The sequence below is a fragment of the Pecten maximus genome, chromosome 5, assembly GCF_902652985.1.
Source record: "Pecten maximus chromosome 5, xPecMax1.1, whole genome shotgun sequence".
NCBI lineage: Eukaryota > Metazoa > Mollusca > Bivalvia > Pectinida > Pectinidae > Pecten > Pecten maximus.
In genome coordinates this window covers 16865697-16885455 of record NC_047019.1, presented here as the reverse complement: position 1 = coordinate 16885455, position 19759 = coordinate 16865697, and the positions used below count along the sequence as shown (strand labels likewise).

The following is a 19759-nucleotide window of genomic DNA, read 5'->3' as shown; positions in this document are numbered from 1 at the left end:
GAAAAAAAAAATCACATGACCTAATGAAGAATATCACATAACCTTTAAAAATGTACCAACATCCTTGCAAGCTTTTAAATGTAACCTTCCATGTGTATCAGAGAGGCTAGATGGAAAGCCAACCATCTCATAATGTTGCAGATCTGCAGTAGATTTCTTCAATAAAACACTTTAAATACAACATTGAATATTCTGGCAACGAAACAATGAAAGACTTTAAGAATATGGAAGAAAAGATGGTACGTACTCTAATACATTGCACAAGGAAAAGTACCATTGTATAGAAAAGAAATTGTTCATTAAGCTCGCAAAAAAAATTACCACAATTTAATGAGCATTTGAAAAAATCATGGTCATTAATACAAATTTAGCAAAATAATGAAACAAAAATACTTTGTTTTGACCAAAAGCAATTTACCGGTACATGCTTGTAATGAATGTAGTTTTGACATTAACACAAAAAATTAACAAATTGGACCATTGAATAATTATATAATTAGATGTCACAAAAACACCCTGCTTAAAAACATCTCAAAAATAAGAATGCAACAAACATTCTGATACCCCATAATTATACAATATGCAAAACTGATTTGTTTTATCTCAAATAAACAACCTTAAATAAATAAATTATTCAAGCTTAAATAAATAACATGTACATAATGTATGTATATATAAGACCAAATGTTGCAATCAGATGTTGAAAAAGATTGCATGCTCATGGGCTGCTGTAACAAAGACCCACAACAAGAAGCACACATGTACCATCTCCTTATAACACACACATGTACCATCTCCAAATAACACACACATGTACCATCTCCAAATAACACACACATGTACCATCTCCTTATAACACACACATGTACCATCTCCTTATAACACACACACGTACCATCTCCTTATATCACACACACGTACCATCTCCTTATAACACACACATGTACCATCTCCTTATAACACACACATTTAACATCTCCTTATAACACACATGTACCATCTCCAAATAACACACACATGTACCATCTCCTTATAACACACACATGTACTATCTCCAAATAACACACACATGTACCATCTCCTTATAACACACACATGTACCATCTCCTTATAACACACACATGTACCATCTCCTTATAACACACACACGTACCATCTCCTTATATCACACACATGTACCATCTCCTTATAACACACATGTACCATCTCCTTATAACACACACATGTACCATCTCCTTATAACACACACATGTACCATCTCCAAATAACACACACATGTACCATCTCCTTATAACACACACATGTACCATCTCCAAATAACACACACATGTACCATCTCCAAATAACACACACATGTACCATCTCCTTATAACACACACATGTACCATCTCCTTATAACACACACATGTACCATCTCCAAATAACACACACATGTACCATCTCCTTATAACACACACACATGTACCATCTCCTTATAACACACACATGTACCATCTCCTTATAACACACACATGTACCATCTCCTTATAACAAACACGTGTACCATCTCCTTATAACACACACATGTACCATCTCCTTATAACACACACATGTACCATCTCCTTATAACACACACACGTACCATCTCCTTATATCACACACATGTACCATCTCCTTATAACACACATGTACCATCTCCTTATAACACACACATGTACCATCTCCTTATAACACACACATGTACCATCTCCAAATAACACACACATGTACCATCTCCAAATAACACACACATGTACCATCTCCTTATAACACACACATGTAACATCTCCTTATATATAATTATAACACACATGTACCATCTCCTTATAACACACACATGTACCATCTCCAAATAACACACACATGTACCATCTCCTTATAACACACACATGTACCATCTCCTTATAACACACACGTGTACCATCTCCTTATAACACACACGTGTACCATCTCCTTATAACACACACATGTACCATCTCCTTATAACACACACATGTACCATCTCCTTATAACACACACATGTACCATCTCCTTATAACACACACATGTACCATCTCCTTATAACACACACATGTACCATCTCCTTATAACACACACGTGTACCATCTCCTTATAACACACACATGTACCATCTCCTTATAACACTCACATGTACCATCTCCATATAACACACACGTGTACCATCTCCTTATAACACACACATGTACCATCTCCTTATAACACACACATGTACCATCTCCTTATAACACACACGTGTACCATCTCCTTATAACACACACATGTACCATCTCCTTATAACACACACATGTACTATCTCCTTATAACACACACATGTACCATCTCCTTATAACACACACATGTACTATCTCCTTATAACACACACATGTACCATCTCCTTATAACACACACATGTACCATCTCCTTATAACACACACATGTTCCATCTCCTTATAAGACACACATGTACCATCTCCTTATATCACACACGTGTACCATCTCCTTATAACACACACATGTACCATCTCCTTATAACACACACATGTACCATCTCCTTATAACACACACATGTACCATCTCCTTATAACACACACATGTACCATCTCCTTATATCACACACGTGTACCATCTCCTTATAACACACACATGTACCATCTCCTTATAACACACACATGTACCATCTCCTTATAACACACATGTACCATCTCCTTATAACACACACATGTACCATCTCCTTATAACACACACATGTACCATCTCCAAATAACACACACATGTACCATCTCCTTATAACACACACATGTACCATCTCCTTATAACACACACACGTACCATCTCCTTATAACACACACATGTACTATCTCCAAATAACACACTATAACATTCATTGTCCTGATCAGGTGACAAGAGGAGACTCCTAATTCAATAAGTATGCTACTGCTCCTAAACATGTATTAATGCTTTCATATTTTGACAAGAGTAAATTAAATACACCAAGTATCGTGATGGAGTGCTTTACAAATGTAAGCTGATCATGATCGAGGGTGAATTTTGGAAGGGTAGGTTCTGAGATAAGAAAGTGCTAAGGCATATTCTATATAACATATACACATGTCAGTGCATCCAGTTGACCGTTGATTTTTAGCAATTTCAGAAATCCAGTCACTATTCTTCAGAAATATGGAGAGTCAAAACATATGCCAAATAGAATGTTCCTCAAAAATTTTAACTCGAGTCAAATCTGATTTGGGGGAGTCAAAAATATACTTTCAAGGGTCTACTGGATGCACTGCATGTATGTTTCCCCTCAAATTTTGACAGAAATTTTTGAGACTCAAGAGTGCTCTAACACATGTATAGCATGTTCTTTAGGCTTCAGATGGTCATTGTAATCTACCACTTTGTATAACTTTAGAACATGATCGTTGAGACTAATAATAATGAACTAAGCATTTGTAAAACTTAAAAGCCGTAAAAAGCTATAAGGTATAACCTGAAATATTCCTTGAGACTCTAGATGGACACTACAAATACATGTTAAATAAAAAAATAACAATAAAATTATACTTCTCTTTTGACCAAATATCAACCAATAAGTTGGATATGCCAAGAGAGATTTTAAAAGCATTAACTGATTTCTCAAAACAAAAAGATATACATACAACTGTATACACTGTATATTTACACATTCATATATGATGAATCATGATATGTCAACCAGCTAAATAATCTGCATGCCTATCTATATGATGATATTAAGAAATTATGTCGATGTAAGATTTATCGTTAATTTTTACAAATTCTGATTTTTCTGTATAGCTGATCATGTTTATATTGAGATATGTATATTTCAATAAATAAATAAATAAACCTCCGTCTCGAATCTTCGGGTGCATTAAGATATGTATATGTATTTCAATTATCATATAATAGATCAATTTCAGTCTCAAATCTATTATCAATACTTTTGGTCTGGTCAACATTGTAATTTATATAATTTTTTAGTCAAATTGAAAATTGATAAATGGAATGTCTTCTTGTTGGCATTACGTGGAATGCATATAAAAAAAATTGATGTCTTTTTGTTTTTACATTTCCCTTAATATTAGATTTTTTTGGAATCATGCAGTCAAACAAATTTTGTCTTAAAACTAATTGTATTTTTGTCCCTTCCATTTTATGTTTAAATTCAAAATTTCTGTTTTCATTTTCGGGCATTCTGCATCTACACAATTATGTACATGTTCACAGCAAGTATTTATGTAACTACTAACAACCTAGCTAAATCATGTTATGTACCTGAGCTTATACATGGACATTTGTAGAAACTCATCATCTACGATACATAGACTACAAACAATGCTGACCTTGATCTATATATCATTAGAATGTCTCAATGCTGAGACTACATAACAGTTTAATTAAATGACATTTTTCTCTAACATCAGCTGTACATTTAAGGCCACACACACAAAATAAAGAAACTCTAAATACCATTGGATGAAACTGAAGTTCTTAATTGCTCAAATCAATAAAATAGGAACAAAGTTAATATGAACAGAATTAAGATATTTAAACTGAGAAACTTGAAAAACTTACAAGTAATTTATCAAATCAGACCAGTCCTTCCAGAAAAGTAAGCATAATTAATATGGAAATTCCCTTACTTTTAGAGTCAAATAAATATACAAAAGTATATTTTATAATAAAAAAAAAAAAAAAGGAAAGAAAAAAATCCTTTGATAAAAAAAAAATCTGGAATTTCCCTAAATATGGGTTACTTTTTTATTTGCACAATTTCATTATTATAGATAAAATTTGATTACTAGTGTGGCCTCATCTTAAATATTTTTTTTCTTCTGAATTTAACATTCTATTTAAAAAATACACTGGACTTTATATAGATCATATACAACTACACTTTCTGTGTTGATAAATGTTCAAATGAATTGGCTGAATGTGAATTAACATGACAGTGTGCATGTAACCCTGGTAAATACTAGCCGCAATATACCGCTCGGCTAGAGAGATCTTCTCTTTAGCTCGATCGGTTGAGCGAATAAGACTAGAAGCCAGAGGTCCCAGGGTTCGATCCCTAGCAGAGGCAGATTCCATGAACCTTTGGCAGAAAGTGTATATAAAAACTAAAACAATAATAAGGTGAATAAATTTAACAGTTTCATGAAATCAGCTAACTGTATCTCTAAGGTATGCGATAACAGCAGTGAAACAGATTCAGATCTTTTACATTCCATTCAGAAATACCCTATTTATTTACATAAAAGACTATGGCCATAAATAAGATCCCTTTATTTTTTTCCAAACTTTCATCCGTAGCTTTTACAATAGGGGAGGCGGCTTATAATGATATGAGGATAAATACGGTACTAAATTTTTACACTCAGGAAGGGGGATTTTTTGAGAATACCATACATACAGTACACTGTACTAAACTTTAACAACAGAGGGGAATTTTTTATGATAAATACCTGGTACAGTAATGAACTTTTAAACTTTTTTTTGGGGGGGGGGGGGGGGGGCTTTTTGAGGAAAAATATGGTAACAAGATTTCTATAAGTCAGAACTTAATACATATTTGCCACAACAATTGATCTCTCTAATTTTAAATATAATTCTTAGCTTAAAACAATCACCAAAACAGGGATAAGATGGGACAATTTTTTTCACTTGGAGAAGAACAGAAACCTTGACAATATTTGTACAGGAAAATAATACCAAAAGTATATTTCAAACATGATCTATGTATTTAGTACTGAAGAATTGGTAGAGTATAGATTTTTGGCCTTGGAACCTTTGGGAACATGACTTATGTTGTAAGATAAAAATTTGTCATAAAATGAAAATTCTAGAGTGATATTGATGAATGTCTATAAATAGTAACATTAACAGTGACTTTGACGTTGCCAAGGTTACGTACTGGTACATGTATTTTATAGCTAGTGACCTTTATATGTAATTTGCTGGAGTTATTACAATGATCCAGGATAAAACAAATAATACAGGATGGGACGGACATTGGTAACAAAACTATATGCCTCTCATTAAATGCCGACTGTGAGGGCATAAAAACAGTACCTTACATTTATAGAAGCATCCAAGAACTTTATTGGAAGCTCATAAAATAATTCCGATGTTCATGATATGGCATCATTTGCATAATGTATGTCCAGATGGCCACTGTGAGTAATGTTTGATTGGCTAAAAAATCCTATGAAAGTGCAATTGTTCTGCATTGGATACTTAAAATGCGTAGAAACGAAAGAACAAACTACTATCAAAGGTACAGGCGCCAGCACGGGAACTGGTTCTCGGTCTTGTCTGCATTTATTGGAATGCTGAATAAAAGTGGGACTTTTACGTGGAGACTTAAGGGGAATCCTATAGATAATTGGCATCAATATTGGATCAAAGGGGAAATCTTCAGTTTTAAAGGGAATTCCCTTAATTTCTGTTACGCTTCCCTGTGGAAAATTTCATGTTAAGGAGACCCCTTAAGGTTAAGAAACGTCGATGAAACTGGGATTTGAAAACCTGTATCCGACAGTCGAACTGGGTATACTTAAGATACGTTTTCCAAATGTATGCACCAATAAAGTTCATTAATAAGTACCAACAGAAGGTCAGTTTACTCAAGTATATTGATGTATGATAAGGCCTCAATCAGTTTCGTTAAGGACATAACAAGGCGACAATATTTTACACATAAACAAATCCTTACCTCGACATTTTAAATAAACTGGATGGCTACTGATTTAACTGAACACAACTACTGCAAACAAGAGCTGCAGGTGTTCAAATCAACAAAGTGTAGTGTAACTCGTTAATCCTACTGACCCATGGAAGGCTTTTGGAACTCAACCTCACTGTCACTATCATCGTTCATGCTGATCATTGTTTGGCCATTAGCACCCGTGTGTATTAATCGTTTCATGGCCATTTCATTTTCATTGAAATCTTTAAATCTTTTATGATAGCATGCCACAAAGCCTCCGATTGCTAACATCGTTAAGAAAACCGCCCCGCAGTGCCAGGTGAAGAACATTGTTGCAATCATCAATGAATCGTGGTCCTCAGGATTCCACTGTTCTGCTGCAGGAGATGGATTGTACAAGATAAAAGCTACCTGCCAAAACCATGTTCCTTGCAAGAAAATGAAATAGGAACGGGTCAGTGAGATGAGAATATTGTTCCTCCATTTAGTTTCTGCCAACAATGCCAGCAGGTTGGCACCAATAGTGTAAATGAGGAGTGTGTGAAGCAATACGTCTAGTTCATTGCGACCGTGTAGGTGGAACTTGAAGAGGAGGCCCTCCACTAACAAGGCCAACCACATACTTGCGTAATCAAGGTCTTTGGGCACTGGAGCTCGGAAGTACAGTAACAAATCGATGACACCAGTTAGTCCAAAAAAGAAGAACATTGTGGCATGCTGTCCATTTCCAAGAGCTGTGAATTTTCCGTCACTAAAACCAGTGTAGATTTCTAAACAGAAACCGATGGTAACAAAGAATATTTTCACCACTGGTTCTAAAGGCCATTCGGCCAATTTACCACACAGACAGGTACAAGGATATGTTGGCGTGGAAACGAAGCGTGTATTCCTCTGACGACAATTGTAGTATCGGTGAAACATTTGAACAGTCCACCATAATGCAAATAGGATGAAGAATGATCCTGGAAGAGCATGGCCTCCAAAATTACCCATGTTTCTATCTAGAATTTCTGAAGAATTTCTAACTTGTTCAATTCTTCAATGATCAAGATATCTGAAAATACAAAAGAATTTTGTATGTTTAATTAATCAGAAACTGAATTCTCCCCATACTTACAAGACCTTTAGAATATTCATTAGGGGAGAAATCGTAGTAAATTTTAATTCAAACAAGCATGAAATCACTCAATGGTACTCAAACAGTCAGATTGCAAATAAGGAGAATTTTGCATATACATGTAGATCAAGCTTTTTGCAGATATTCACAAAACAAAAGTAGTTTTAGTTGATGCCTTCAATTTTTAAGAGCTTTGCAAAATTTGACCATAATATATTACAGCTAGCTAGCTACAACCTGGAGATCAATTGCATAAGGATTATGGCCGAAAACGCCAGGCGGTCATAGAGCCATCATGCATACAAATTTTGAACACTATAAAATACCATATGCATATGTAAACTTCTTCCTGGAAAAATACCAATAATAGACTTTTATTGCATATACTACAGGAAAAAACTATCTACCAATATTATGAGAGTGACTTGTAATGGACGACATGACTTGAATTCCACTATCAGTGAAGGCTAATAATTAAGACATCAAAACTAAATAGGTGATTCATGCCGAAACAGCCGAGTTTAATTAATCTGTACACATGAAATCTCCAAATCAATCTCGCCCCATTATTTACTACAACACATCCATCTTTCTGATTCTTTACCTGTAGTAATCAATGAAGCAAAGAGAAAAGGTGAGATTTATAAAGAAAAGGGTCTTTGTTTAGAGTACACAGAATTACATTAATCATTAATGGTGAATGCAGGCAGGGAATCAAACCAAAGTATTGTTAGATTCTGACTTAAGCATGTATGTTCTAAATGATCTGGGTAAAATTATATACAGTATGTGGCTAACTGATCAGCAGTGTTGACCATTAGGCTTCTGTTCAAAGGGTACAGGTATCAGGCATTCTTTACATCTCCTATCTTGTTATGAATATTCATGACCTGCTGTTACCAACCTTATCTTGAACCCAATGACGTGTGAGATGCGTGGATACCCAGACTTGGGTTGTATATAATTCAGGTACACCTCAAATCAGTTTTGTGCTAATTTAGTATGTATCGATCACCATTTGTTTCTCATGATACATATGAAACATCAGTCTTAAGGCAGTAATCCCTTAGTATGGCTTGTAAATCATTTACATTTTGTATTTACATGTATCTAAAACAAATCTTGTCTCACAAACAAAATTTGTTTGTAGATTCACATTTTTTTTTTTTTTTGACTAGAACACCTACATGTTATCAAGTGTCCCTATATATATCCTATATTAATCGTCAGAAAGCCATTTGCCATATCAATGGTGAGGTTGATGTTTGACATTTGGAATTCAAAGACAACTCCAGGAGGCCACCTCCCCATCTGCTAGGCTAACAGAAATGAATGATCCACTCTATCTGTCCTTGACATTAGGACCAAAATGACTTTGACTGATCAGTGACCTGGACTTTTTAGACATGGTGACCTTGACCATTGGATCAAAATTACCTTGCATTATAATGTCATTACAAAATGTTCGTAAGTAAAATATGATACAATCTTAAACCTTTGGACCTAGTGACCTGGACATTTGCTCAGTTGACATGGTTTAATTCAAACCAATTTAGTTACTAGCAAGGGCCATTTTCAAGAGATCAACTAAGGTACTTTGCCCTTGACCTGTAATCGACCCAACATAACGTCAATCTTTGACCGTGAGTGACTGAGTGACCTTGATCTGTGGACAAAATGTTCATCAGTAAAAAGATACAAAATTTGACCTTAACCTCCGACCCAGTGACCTTGACCACTATTATTCAATGACCTTGACCTTTGCTCAGTTGACTTCTTGTTAATACTGATCATGACCATCGTACATTATACAGTACGTGCCATAACAAAATGTTTATCAGTAAAAAGATATAAAATTTGACCTTGACCCTTGGGCCTAATGACCTTGACCTCAGTTTTTGTGCGTGTTTGTTGGTATTTCTAAGACTTCTTCAAGTTTTGCTCCAATCCCAATTTAATATCTTTTTCCCTAGTTTAGAAGTGTTATTGTAGTTAAACCTTTCCATTTTCATTTTCATTTACTTTTTTTCAAGTTGCATGTTCTGGTGCAAGTACACGTACACTGTAACAGACATACATATAAGAAGTATATATATATAGTCACATACCTATATATAAACCTACTCTTGTGTGTATCCAGATAGACAATACAAAATCTATAAATTTGTACTGTCCTGAGTAATTATATAGAGACAGACACAGATCTACATATGAACCTTATAAACATAAGTCACTAGAGTAAAATCAATCCTCTGTGTGGCATACACCAGAAAGGCAATCGGCACTGAACACTGAAGTTGATATCAAAGTAGAAAATACATGAGTGGGAGATCCAAGCATGACACTACATCTGTACATTTTATAAATTACAATTGTATATAATCTTGTTTACAATCTATTTTTTTATTTCTAATATAGTTCAGGTTTTGAAAAAGGAGAGACATACATATTCACAAACATGTTACAGGCATATATAATTTGAATATTTATACCCCTTACTAAATACTGATGTGGGAGATGATCCCTTAGACCAAACGTTCTTCATGGACTGTCCCAACTCTTGGGAAGTCCATGTACTTTAAGATTCTACTGTACAATGGTCGACACAATACTGCTGATAATGAAAACTAAACATTTTATGGTACATGTCCACAATGCCACAGGCATTAGGGCAAGGTTTAAAGTCTACAGGTACGTCAGCGTAGTAATGATGATAAACTAGACATGTTTTCATCTGGAGAACGGTATATAGTGTAGATATAACAGGTACGTCAGTGTAGTAATGATGATAAACTAGACATGTTTTCATCTGGAGAACGGTATATAGTGTAGATATTACAGGTACGTCAGCGTAGTAATGATGATAAACTAGATATGTTTTCATCTGGGGAACGGTATATAGTGTAGATATTACAGGTACGTCAGCGTAGTAATGATGATAAACTAGATATGTTTTCATCTGGGGAACGGTATATAGTGTAGATATTACAGGTACGTCAGCGTAGTAATGATGATAAACTAGATATGTTTTCATCTGGGGAACGGTATATAGTGTAGATATTACAGGTACGTCAGCGTAGTAATGATGATAAACTAGATATGTTTTCATCTGGAGAACGGTATATAGTGTAGATATTACAGGTACGTCAGCGTAGTAATGATGATAAACTAGATATGTCTTCATCAGGGGAACGGTATATAGTGTAGATATTACAGGTACGTCAGTGTAGTAATGATGATAAACTAGACATGTTTTCATCTGGGGAACGGTATATAATAAGTGTAGATATTACAGGTACGTCAGCGTAGTAATGATGATTAACTAGACATGTCTTCATCAGGGGAACGGTATATAGTGTAGATATTACAGGTACGTCAGTGTAGTAATGATGATAAACTAGACATGTCTTCATCAGGGGAACGGTATATATAGTGTAGATATTACAGGTACGTCAGTGTAGTAATGATGATAAACTAGACATGTTTTCATCTGGGGAACGGTATATATAGTGTAGATATTACAGGTACGTCAGTGTAGTAATGATGATAAACTAGACATGTCTTCATCAGGGGAACGGTATATAGTGTAGATATTACAGGTACGTCAGTGTAGTAATGATGATAAACTAGATATGTTTTCATCTGGAGAACGGTATATAGTGTAGATATTACAGGTACGTCGGCGTAGTAATGATGATAAACTAGATATGTTTTCATCTGGGGAACGGTATATAATAAGTGTAGAAATTACAGGTATGTCATCTTCATCAGGGGAACGGTATATAGTGTAGATATTACAGGTACGTCAGCGTAGTAATGATGATAAACTAGATATGTTTTCATCTGGAGAACGGTATATAGTGTAGATATTACAGGTACGTCGGCGTAGTAATGATGATAAACTAGATATGTTTTCATCTGGGGAACGGTATATAATAAGTGTAGAAATTACAGGTACGTCATCTTCATCAGGGGAACGGTATATAGTGTAGATATTACAGGTACGTCAGCGTAGTTTTAATGATGATTAAGGTACTTATCTACCAGTTACATGTATATTTACCCTATCCTGAATTCAGCCAATAAATGATCAAAGGAAATGTTGGCCTTAAAATTAATAATTAATATTTTGCCCTTGCATTCCTTTTTAACCTACTGATGATATAACTGCTGTCAATACATGCATATAAATGCAAATATAATGTGAGATCTTCTGTCCCAACTGATATACGGTACTGGTATCGAGCTACGTACATCCATACATACCATTATGTAATACAACTTGAACTGACACGTTTTTAATAACTTTTAACTCAAATTGTATACTTACAGATAATCAATCATACACTTAAGGTGAAAATATCGCAACATACACAAGCTTATATATAATACTTTTAAGTTATTAAAACACAGATAAGTTTAAGGATTTATAATTTACTGATTTTTTGCACATATACACCATGCTTGGATTCATAGTATCTTTTCAAAGCTGACAAGTGACTAGCCCACTGGTCAACTCATTTGATCAGTAAACCAAATTATGTCCTTGGTATTATTCCCTGAATTAGAGGCAGTGAATAAAATGATGAGCAGTTAGATCAGTGCCTGACAATAGCTAGGTTACAAATGAAAGAGAACTGCCTTATTGGGTATAACATACATATGTGTGGTTACCTTGTTAACCAGGACACGCGACCGATGTACATGTTTTTATTTTGGAGAGTCGCACTTCAGAAAAATGTTCAACATATTTGAGGATTATCAATGATGTTATAATCAGTAAACAAGCCAAAAGGTCAGTGACACCATTTTTATAGCCACCATGCAGCTAACTAGTTTCTGAAGGAAGAATATATGTAATACCCAATTATCCAAGCAGACATTAAATTCTATCCTCAGAATTACGACATTAAGCTTAATTGGAGTGATTGATGAGGCATACATCAAAAGTGATTACTTAATTTTACATTTTCTTGATTTTTTGTGAAAGATGATGAATATTTATAATTTTATATGCTGTGTGCACCATGGTTATGGTAGTGCCACTTTTCCTCTTATTGTTGATACAAAGAAAATTAACAAGGTGTAATTTTGCTATTTCCTTTAAAACTATTACAAACACAAAATGATCAAAACATCATAATTAATCATCAAGTATTTATTAGAATGTTTCAAGCAATGTATTGTGTGATAATCTGTCTGACAGTTTCAAATTACTTTCATTTTCATATATCGATTTTGGACCTCATGGACAATGCTAGGGTTTTATAGCATTTTCAGCCGCAAACAAATACCTGCACAAATTATACAGATGTGCAAATTAAATTACATGTTTTTTTTATGGTAACTGCCATTTTCTTGGTCACAGTGGAGTGTCTGCAGGGTAACCTGTACACACTGAACATTATCCCTTGTAATGGTCAACTACTGTATTCTGTAGACAACATTCTCCTCCTGCAGGTATACCCTTTCTCTGTCTTCATTTATCATTTCTTTGTTTATGTCAGTCTCACTCTTTCCTTTTTCTCAGTTATAATTTATTTTTTTGTCAACTAAATCACATGGGTTGGCCTTATATCTTCAGATGGACATGTACCCATTAAGTGGTCAATTGTCCACTAAATACACTTGATGATGTCAATCTCCTTTCCTCTGTTCCTTACAAAAATGACTTATTATTAATTCCACCCGATTCTTTTTATTCACAACTTTCATTAAATATAATAGCACTCTGTTTTTTAACTTTTATCTTACATAAATTGATGTCTTCCTCTCTTTTAACTACACGTACATGTACTTTGATAAAAAAAACACTGCCCTCACATATTCCTATTCCATGTATATAAATATACTATCATACAGTAGTATATCTTTGGGATACTTATTTTACCTCTTGGGTGTAATGTAGAGTGATATTGTCACTGGATCTTTTGATAATGAATACAAGCCACTTTCTACTACGTCTGAGTGATTCTCCTAGCAGGTCTGCTAATTGAGTATGTTACTTGATCTTTTTTTTGTCAATTTTTTTTATTATGGCCAATTGCCTGGTACTTTTGTTCAATGACAAATACTCGAGAGATGGAAAAATGCAAGAGCGAGCTCTTCGTTTTATAGAACACATTTCTTCAGTCTGTGATATTTTAAGAAAATTCAAGCTTGATTTTTTACATATGTTACTCGATTGCATTAAATGGTCACAGAGGTTTTGATATTCTTACAGAAATTCTCCATTTATCTTACATAATCTTGTTGAAAAGAATTTTTTTTATATACATTTGTAATTTTAGGAAAGATAAATTGGTGACGATTCAAAAGGTGAACACCTCAACATTTGGGAAAAGACGTTTTAGTTGTACGGCCTCCCAGGTGTGGAACTGTCTGACTGAAGATTAGATGGAAATGATTTGACTGGCTTCTCCACACCTGGAACACCAAGGTCTTGATTCATGATTACTCCTATACGTATATGAGGTCTAGATCTTATTCCACCTGATTACATTGGTGTATATTGCGAGTTACATGACAGCCTGTCAAAAGTTTCCTGTTGTTTAAACCTCTAATATTATTGGAGTAGATTCCTGATGTGCTATTTGCGCTCATCCAACTCTGTGAGTTGTCCCCCTTTGACATCTTATCTTCTAATTTTAATGTAAAGTACCAGGGAAGTTTTCAACCAGATACATGCTCCTACCTGTATTACTTTTAATAATGATTTTTTCCAGTTCGGTATCTGAATATTCCCCAACTTCTTTGTCAATCACCAGTTATATCACCAGCATATTTAGATTTTGTCTAATCAAGCAATGAGTCCACCTACACCAAGATCACCGACAAATTAATCCTGCTTTATGTAAAAACGAATCAAATTTTTTCACCAACTGGACTAGGGCAAATTTCTCTAAGTGAATCAATTTAAACAGTACACCAGCTGCAGACACTTGCCAGTCAGGAATCAAAAATTGTCACACATACTCAGAAATGCCATTTTGAGGAAGACTTTCTGTATGAGGAGACTTTCTATATGAGATAGCTCAAGGACCTCCAGCAGACATAGAACTCAGAGCCTTCCAGAGCAGCTGGTCTGAACTGGCAATCATGGGCTAGGGCCTTTAAGTATCAGGTTATCTATAGTAAAAGATTCATCTTGTTCAATATATGATATACTAGTCTAAACAGGGCATTTTTATTGACTGTTCATGATTACAGTTTTAGCTCCAAAGCAGGAGAGATGTTTATCGACCATCGAGTAACCAAGGCTGTGACAAACAATTCTACTTTGGTCTTAGTCCTATATAACCCGCTAATTTACCAGCTGCAGCTAGATGGCATTCTGAAAATTAAAAGGTCCAGCTGCCGTTCGGTCGCAATCAGTTTATCATACCTGAACAAAGTGCGAACAAGCACATACGTAAATGTACATACAGCTGTGCTTGCATTGGAAGAAACTTGACCTGAGTCAAATGTACGGGCAAGATTAGTGTACACTATAGCAAAGGTAAAAGAGCTCTTTAGACTTGTACCTTAATCTGCTATTCCTGCTACCTGTAAATGTACCATAGCAATTACTTTACTTTAGCACTTTTTACATTAAAAGCCTTCCACTAATCAAATTATGATTACCGGGTATATATCCTAATAGCAGTTTCTGTGTATTGGTGTTTTCCATGGCAAGTATACTAAGAGACAGACTCTGCGCTAATTCATTATTGCGATATAATCTTTTTCCATTCAGTTATCTCTAAAATATGAGCGAACCAAAATTTTTAAAGCAAATTTAGATCTAGTGACAGACTTTGATGACCTGAGCTTGTCCAACCTTTTCTGAAACCCCTTTTTTAAAGCTTACCAATATCAATGTTAGGGAAATATAAATAAATACAATGCACTATGGTTATTGGGGTACATCAGGGACACAGGACACTTCAGGGACACGGGACACATCAGGGACACGGGACACATCAGGACCACGGGGCACTTCAGGGACACAGGATACTTCAGGGACACAGGACACTTCAGGGACACAGGACACTTCAGGGCAACAGGACACTTCAGGGCAAAAGGACACTTCAGGGCAACAGGACACTTCAGGGACACGGGACACTTCAGGGACACGGGACACTTCAGGGCCACGGGACACTTCAGGGACACGGGACACTTCAGGGACACAGGACACTTCAGGGACACGCGACACTTCAGGGACACGCGACACTTCAAAGACACAGGACACTTCAGGGACACAGGACACTTCAGGGACACGGGACACTTCAGGGACATGGGACACTTCAGGGAAACAGGACAATTCAGGGACATGGGACACTTCAGGGACACAGGACAATTCAGGGACACGGGACACTTCAGGGACACGGGACACTTGACACTTCAGGGACACAGGACACTTCAGGGCCCCGGGCCACTTCAGGGACACAGGACACTTCAGGGACACGGGACACTTCAGGGCCACGGGACACTTCAGGGCCACGGGACACAACAGGGCCACGGGACACTTCAGGGCCACGGGACACTTCAGGGACACGGGACACTTCAGGGACACAGGACACTTCAGGGACACAGGACACTTCAGGGACACAGGACACTTCAGGGACACAGGACACTTCAGTGACACAGGACACTTCAGGGACACTGGACACTTCAGGGACACAGGACACCTCAGGGACACAGGACACTTCAGGGTCCCGGGACACTTCAGGGACACGGGACACTTCAAGGACACGGGACACTTCAGGGCCCCGGGACACTTCAGGGACACGGGACACTTCAGGGACACAGGACACTTCGATCAGGGCCCCGGGACACTTCAGGGCCACAGGACACTTCAGGGACACAGGACACTTCAGGGACACGGGACACTTCAGAGACACGGGACACTTCAGGGACACGGGACACTTCAGGGACGCGGGACACTTCAGGGCCACGGGACACTTCAGGGACACGGGACACTTCAGGGACACGGGACACTTCAGGGACACAGGACACTTCAGGGCCCCGGGACACTTCAGGGACACGGGACACTTCAGGGACACGGGATACTTCAGGGACACGGGACACTTCAGGGCCACGGGACACAACAGGGTCACGGGACACTTCAGGGACACGGGACACTTCAGGGACACAGGACACTTCAGGGACACAGGACACTTCAGGGACACATGACACTTCAGTGACACAGGACACTTCAGGGACACGGGACACTTCAGAGACACAGGACACTTCAGGGACACAGGACACTTCAGGGCCCCGGGACACTTCAGGGACATGGGACACTTCAGGGACACAGGACACTTCAGGGACACGGGACACTTCAGGGCCCCGGGATACTTCAGGGAAACGGGACACTTCAGGGACACAGGACACTTCAGGGACACGGGACACTTCAGGGACACGGGACATGGGACACTTCAGGGCCCCGGGACACGGGACACTTCAGGGCCACGGGACACTTCAGGGCCACGGGACACTTCAGGGACATGGGACACATCAGGGCCACGGGACACTTCAGGGACACAGGACACTTCAGGGACATGGGACACTTCAGGGTCACAGGACACTTCAGGGACACAGGACACTTCAGGGACATGGGACACTTCAGGGACACATGACACTTCAGGGACATGGGACACTTCAGGGACATGGGACACTTCAGGGCCACAGATCAAATCACACAGTATTATCTCTTTGAAGAGAAACATTCACAATATCTAGTTTCATATTGGTTGAAAAATATTTCTACATTGTAAACAAAACCTTTAATTAAGTTATACAGAACCCAGGTGTGTGTGAGGTATGCACGGGTAGAAAAGCTACCATGCAATTTAAAGTTTTTTTTTTTTTCTCTACCTTACCATCAATTCATTTTGAATGATCTATTTTTCTGTCCCGTTACAATCTAATTACCTTTAACAATTGAACATCTATCAGTATTGGTCAAGTATTCAGGTGCTGATTCTTACAATTATCGTAAATATTATTCTACCATACAAATCTAAAGAAAATTAAGGTCATTTAATTCAAATTACTGATTAAGTTTATAAATGCACCTCAAATCAACAATTAAAAGGAGCCGTAAATTATTGTGTGGACAACATATTACAATGGTTGTAACAGACATCCATACATTTAGTACCACTTATAAGGTATATACTATATCAAAAGTACCAGTCCCAGTGTATACATCATTAGGATGCTTTATCATGATCATGGCCCCTATATCACATACATGTATCTGGTCCCCATTAGCTGTATAATAAGTGTTTCCCACATGAAGATTTCTTGTGATTTATTTTTACAACTTAGCAAATGTTTTGAAGGTCCCACCATAACTTGTACATGTAGATCTATTTGTGTGATGAACAAGATAGCATGTACCAAACTAATGGGTTTGAAGGTCCCATCATAACTTGTACAAGATGGCTAAACCCAACTGAGTCATATATGTCCTCCAGAATTAAGTTACACTCAATTTTCTAAAAAAAACAAAACCTTAAGAGTTATTTCAATTTAAAAAGAATACATAAACATGTAGCATGATATGACCCAGCTAGGATGTTTCATATTTGGTGGTAGATTGAGGAGTTATCTATGTCAGTAAAACTTGGGAATGCTTAGAACAAATACGGGTACATAAGATAATACGTAAGAAATAAATAAGATCATGTTCTCACTAAATTTTAAGACAGGTCGTAGAATCTAAAACATAGCAGTTAAATGTGTTACTGGTGTAAAAATGGCCAGTTCAAATTCAAGGAATATCAGGCTGTTTAAAAATTGCCATGGTAGTAACTCGCTTTTAATGAGGACATAGAAGGTTGGGCCTAATTCCATGATTTTAAATACCTGGGTATCATAATTTCTGAGAGAAGTGGCACCCTTTACCTACATAATTGTTAGACCTAGATTTGTTAATAAAGAATTATACTTACCTATAATAAGCGACCTTTAAAACGATAATTCCTGATAGTGTCCAGCTGTATAACATAAAAAGGCAGTTAGTCCACTTGTATGAATTACAGGTGATTAATTATAAATGTTGTTTATTTGTGTGTAGATCATGCACCATAGCTACAGATATACTATACTGTAGTTAAAAATAAACAAAATGATAATTTGGTCTATCAAGTTAAATGACAGTAAACCAACATACCCTCTGAATAAACTGTAGATTAATTTACCAGGTAATTTTAAACTTTAAAAGGAAAATATCTATGAAGAATACAACAGTATGAGATTTTTCTATATTTGTGCAATGATTTTAATGTTGTCACCAAATTAAAAACACAGGCAGTGTTTTGAATTTTCCGCATGCCAAGTTCGACAGAAAGATCAAAGCTTATTTCAATCTCAATTCCAGGTTTGCTGTTTACATAAACAACCAAGACCAAAGCCTATTTTTCGTACATTTTTTTAACAGTCAATATAATTTGCATATGAATCAAATGAATCAAACATACAAATAATTTTCTCAGTCGATCAATTGATAGACAGTATAGATTAAACCAATGATAAACTGTGTTATTACATTATATAAAAAAATAAAATACAGGTGTATTGCAGAACCTCAAAGCTGTGCCTATAATACAATCAAACTGTCTTCCACATGTCAAATGAAATAGATTTTGACATTATATATAATATGGACTTTGTTTACTGTTATTGCTATTGGTCAAAACAATACGTAATTTAAATGAAGCCAATGTTTTTAGTGTAACATATCCCAGAGTATACTTTTAATTATCGTTTCCTCACACTGACCACCCAAAGTAAAACACACAGTAATCACAGTCCTGTATTTACAGTCAATAGACATTTAAAGATTTACTGTGAATGGACTTAATCAATGACTACCTACATTTATTGATATATAATAGTATAATTAC

At 36.4% G+C, this 19759-nt stretch overlaps 2 protein-coding genes across 2 annotated transcripts in view; one reads left to right on the top strand and one right to left on the bottom strand.

The window, feature by feature from the left end:
- Nucleotides 1-4061: 4061 nt before the first annotated feature.
- Nucleotides 4062-19759, bottom strand: part of LOC117327335 (transmembrane protein 45B-like) — a 32651-nt gene continuing 16953 nt past the window's right edge. Inside the window, exons 2-3 of the mRNA XM_033884266.1 lie at nucleotides 18806-18850; nucleotides 4062-7802 (exon numbers count right to left, since the gene is read on the bottom strand). Coding sequence (XP_033740157.1) covers nucleotides 6863-7741 — 879 coding nt within the window. The 5' untranslated portion in view covers nucleotides 7742-7802; nucleotides 18806-18850 and the 3' untranslated portion in view covers nucleotides 4062-6862. The remainder of the gene's footprint in view (nucleotides 7803-18805; nucleotides 18851-19759) is intronic.
- Nucleotides 15756-17039, top strand: LOC117328329 (repetin-like). Its single transcript, XM_033885855.1, has one exon. It carries the CDS (start codon nucleotides 15756-15758, stop codon nucleotides 17037-17039), a length of 1284 nt encoding a protein of 427 aa, XP_033741746.1.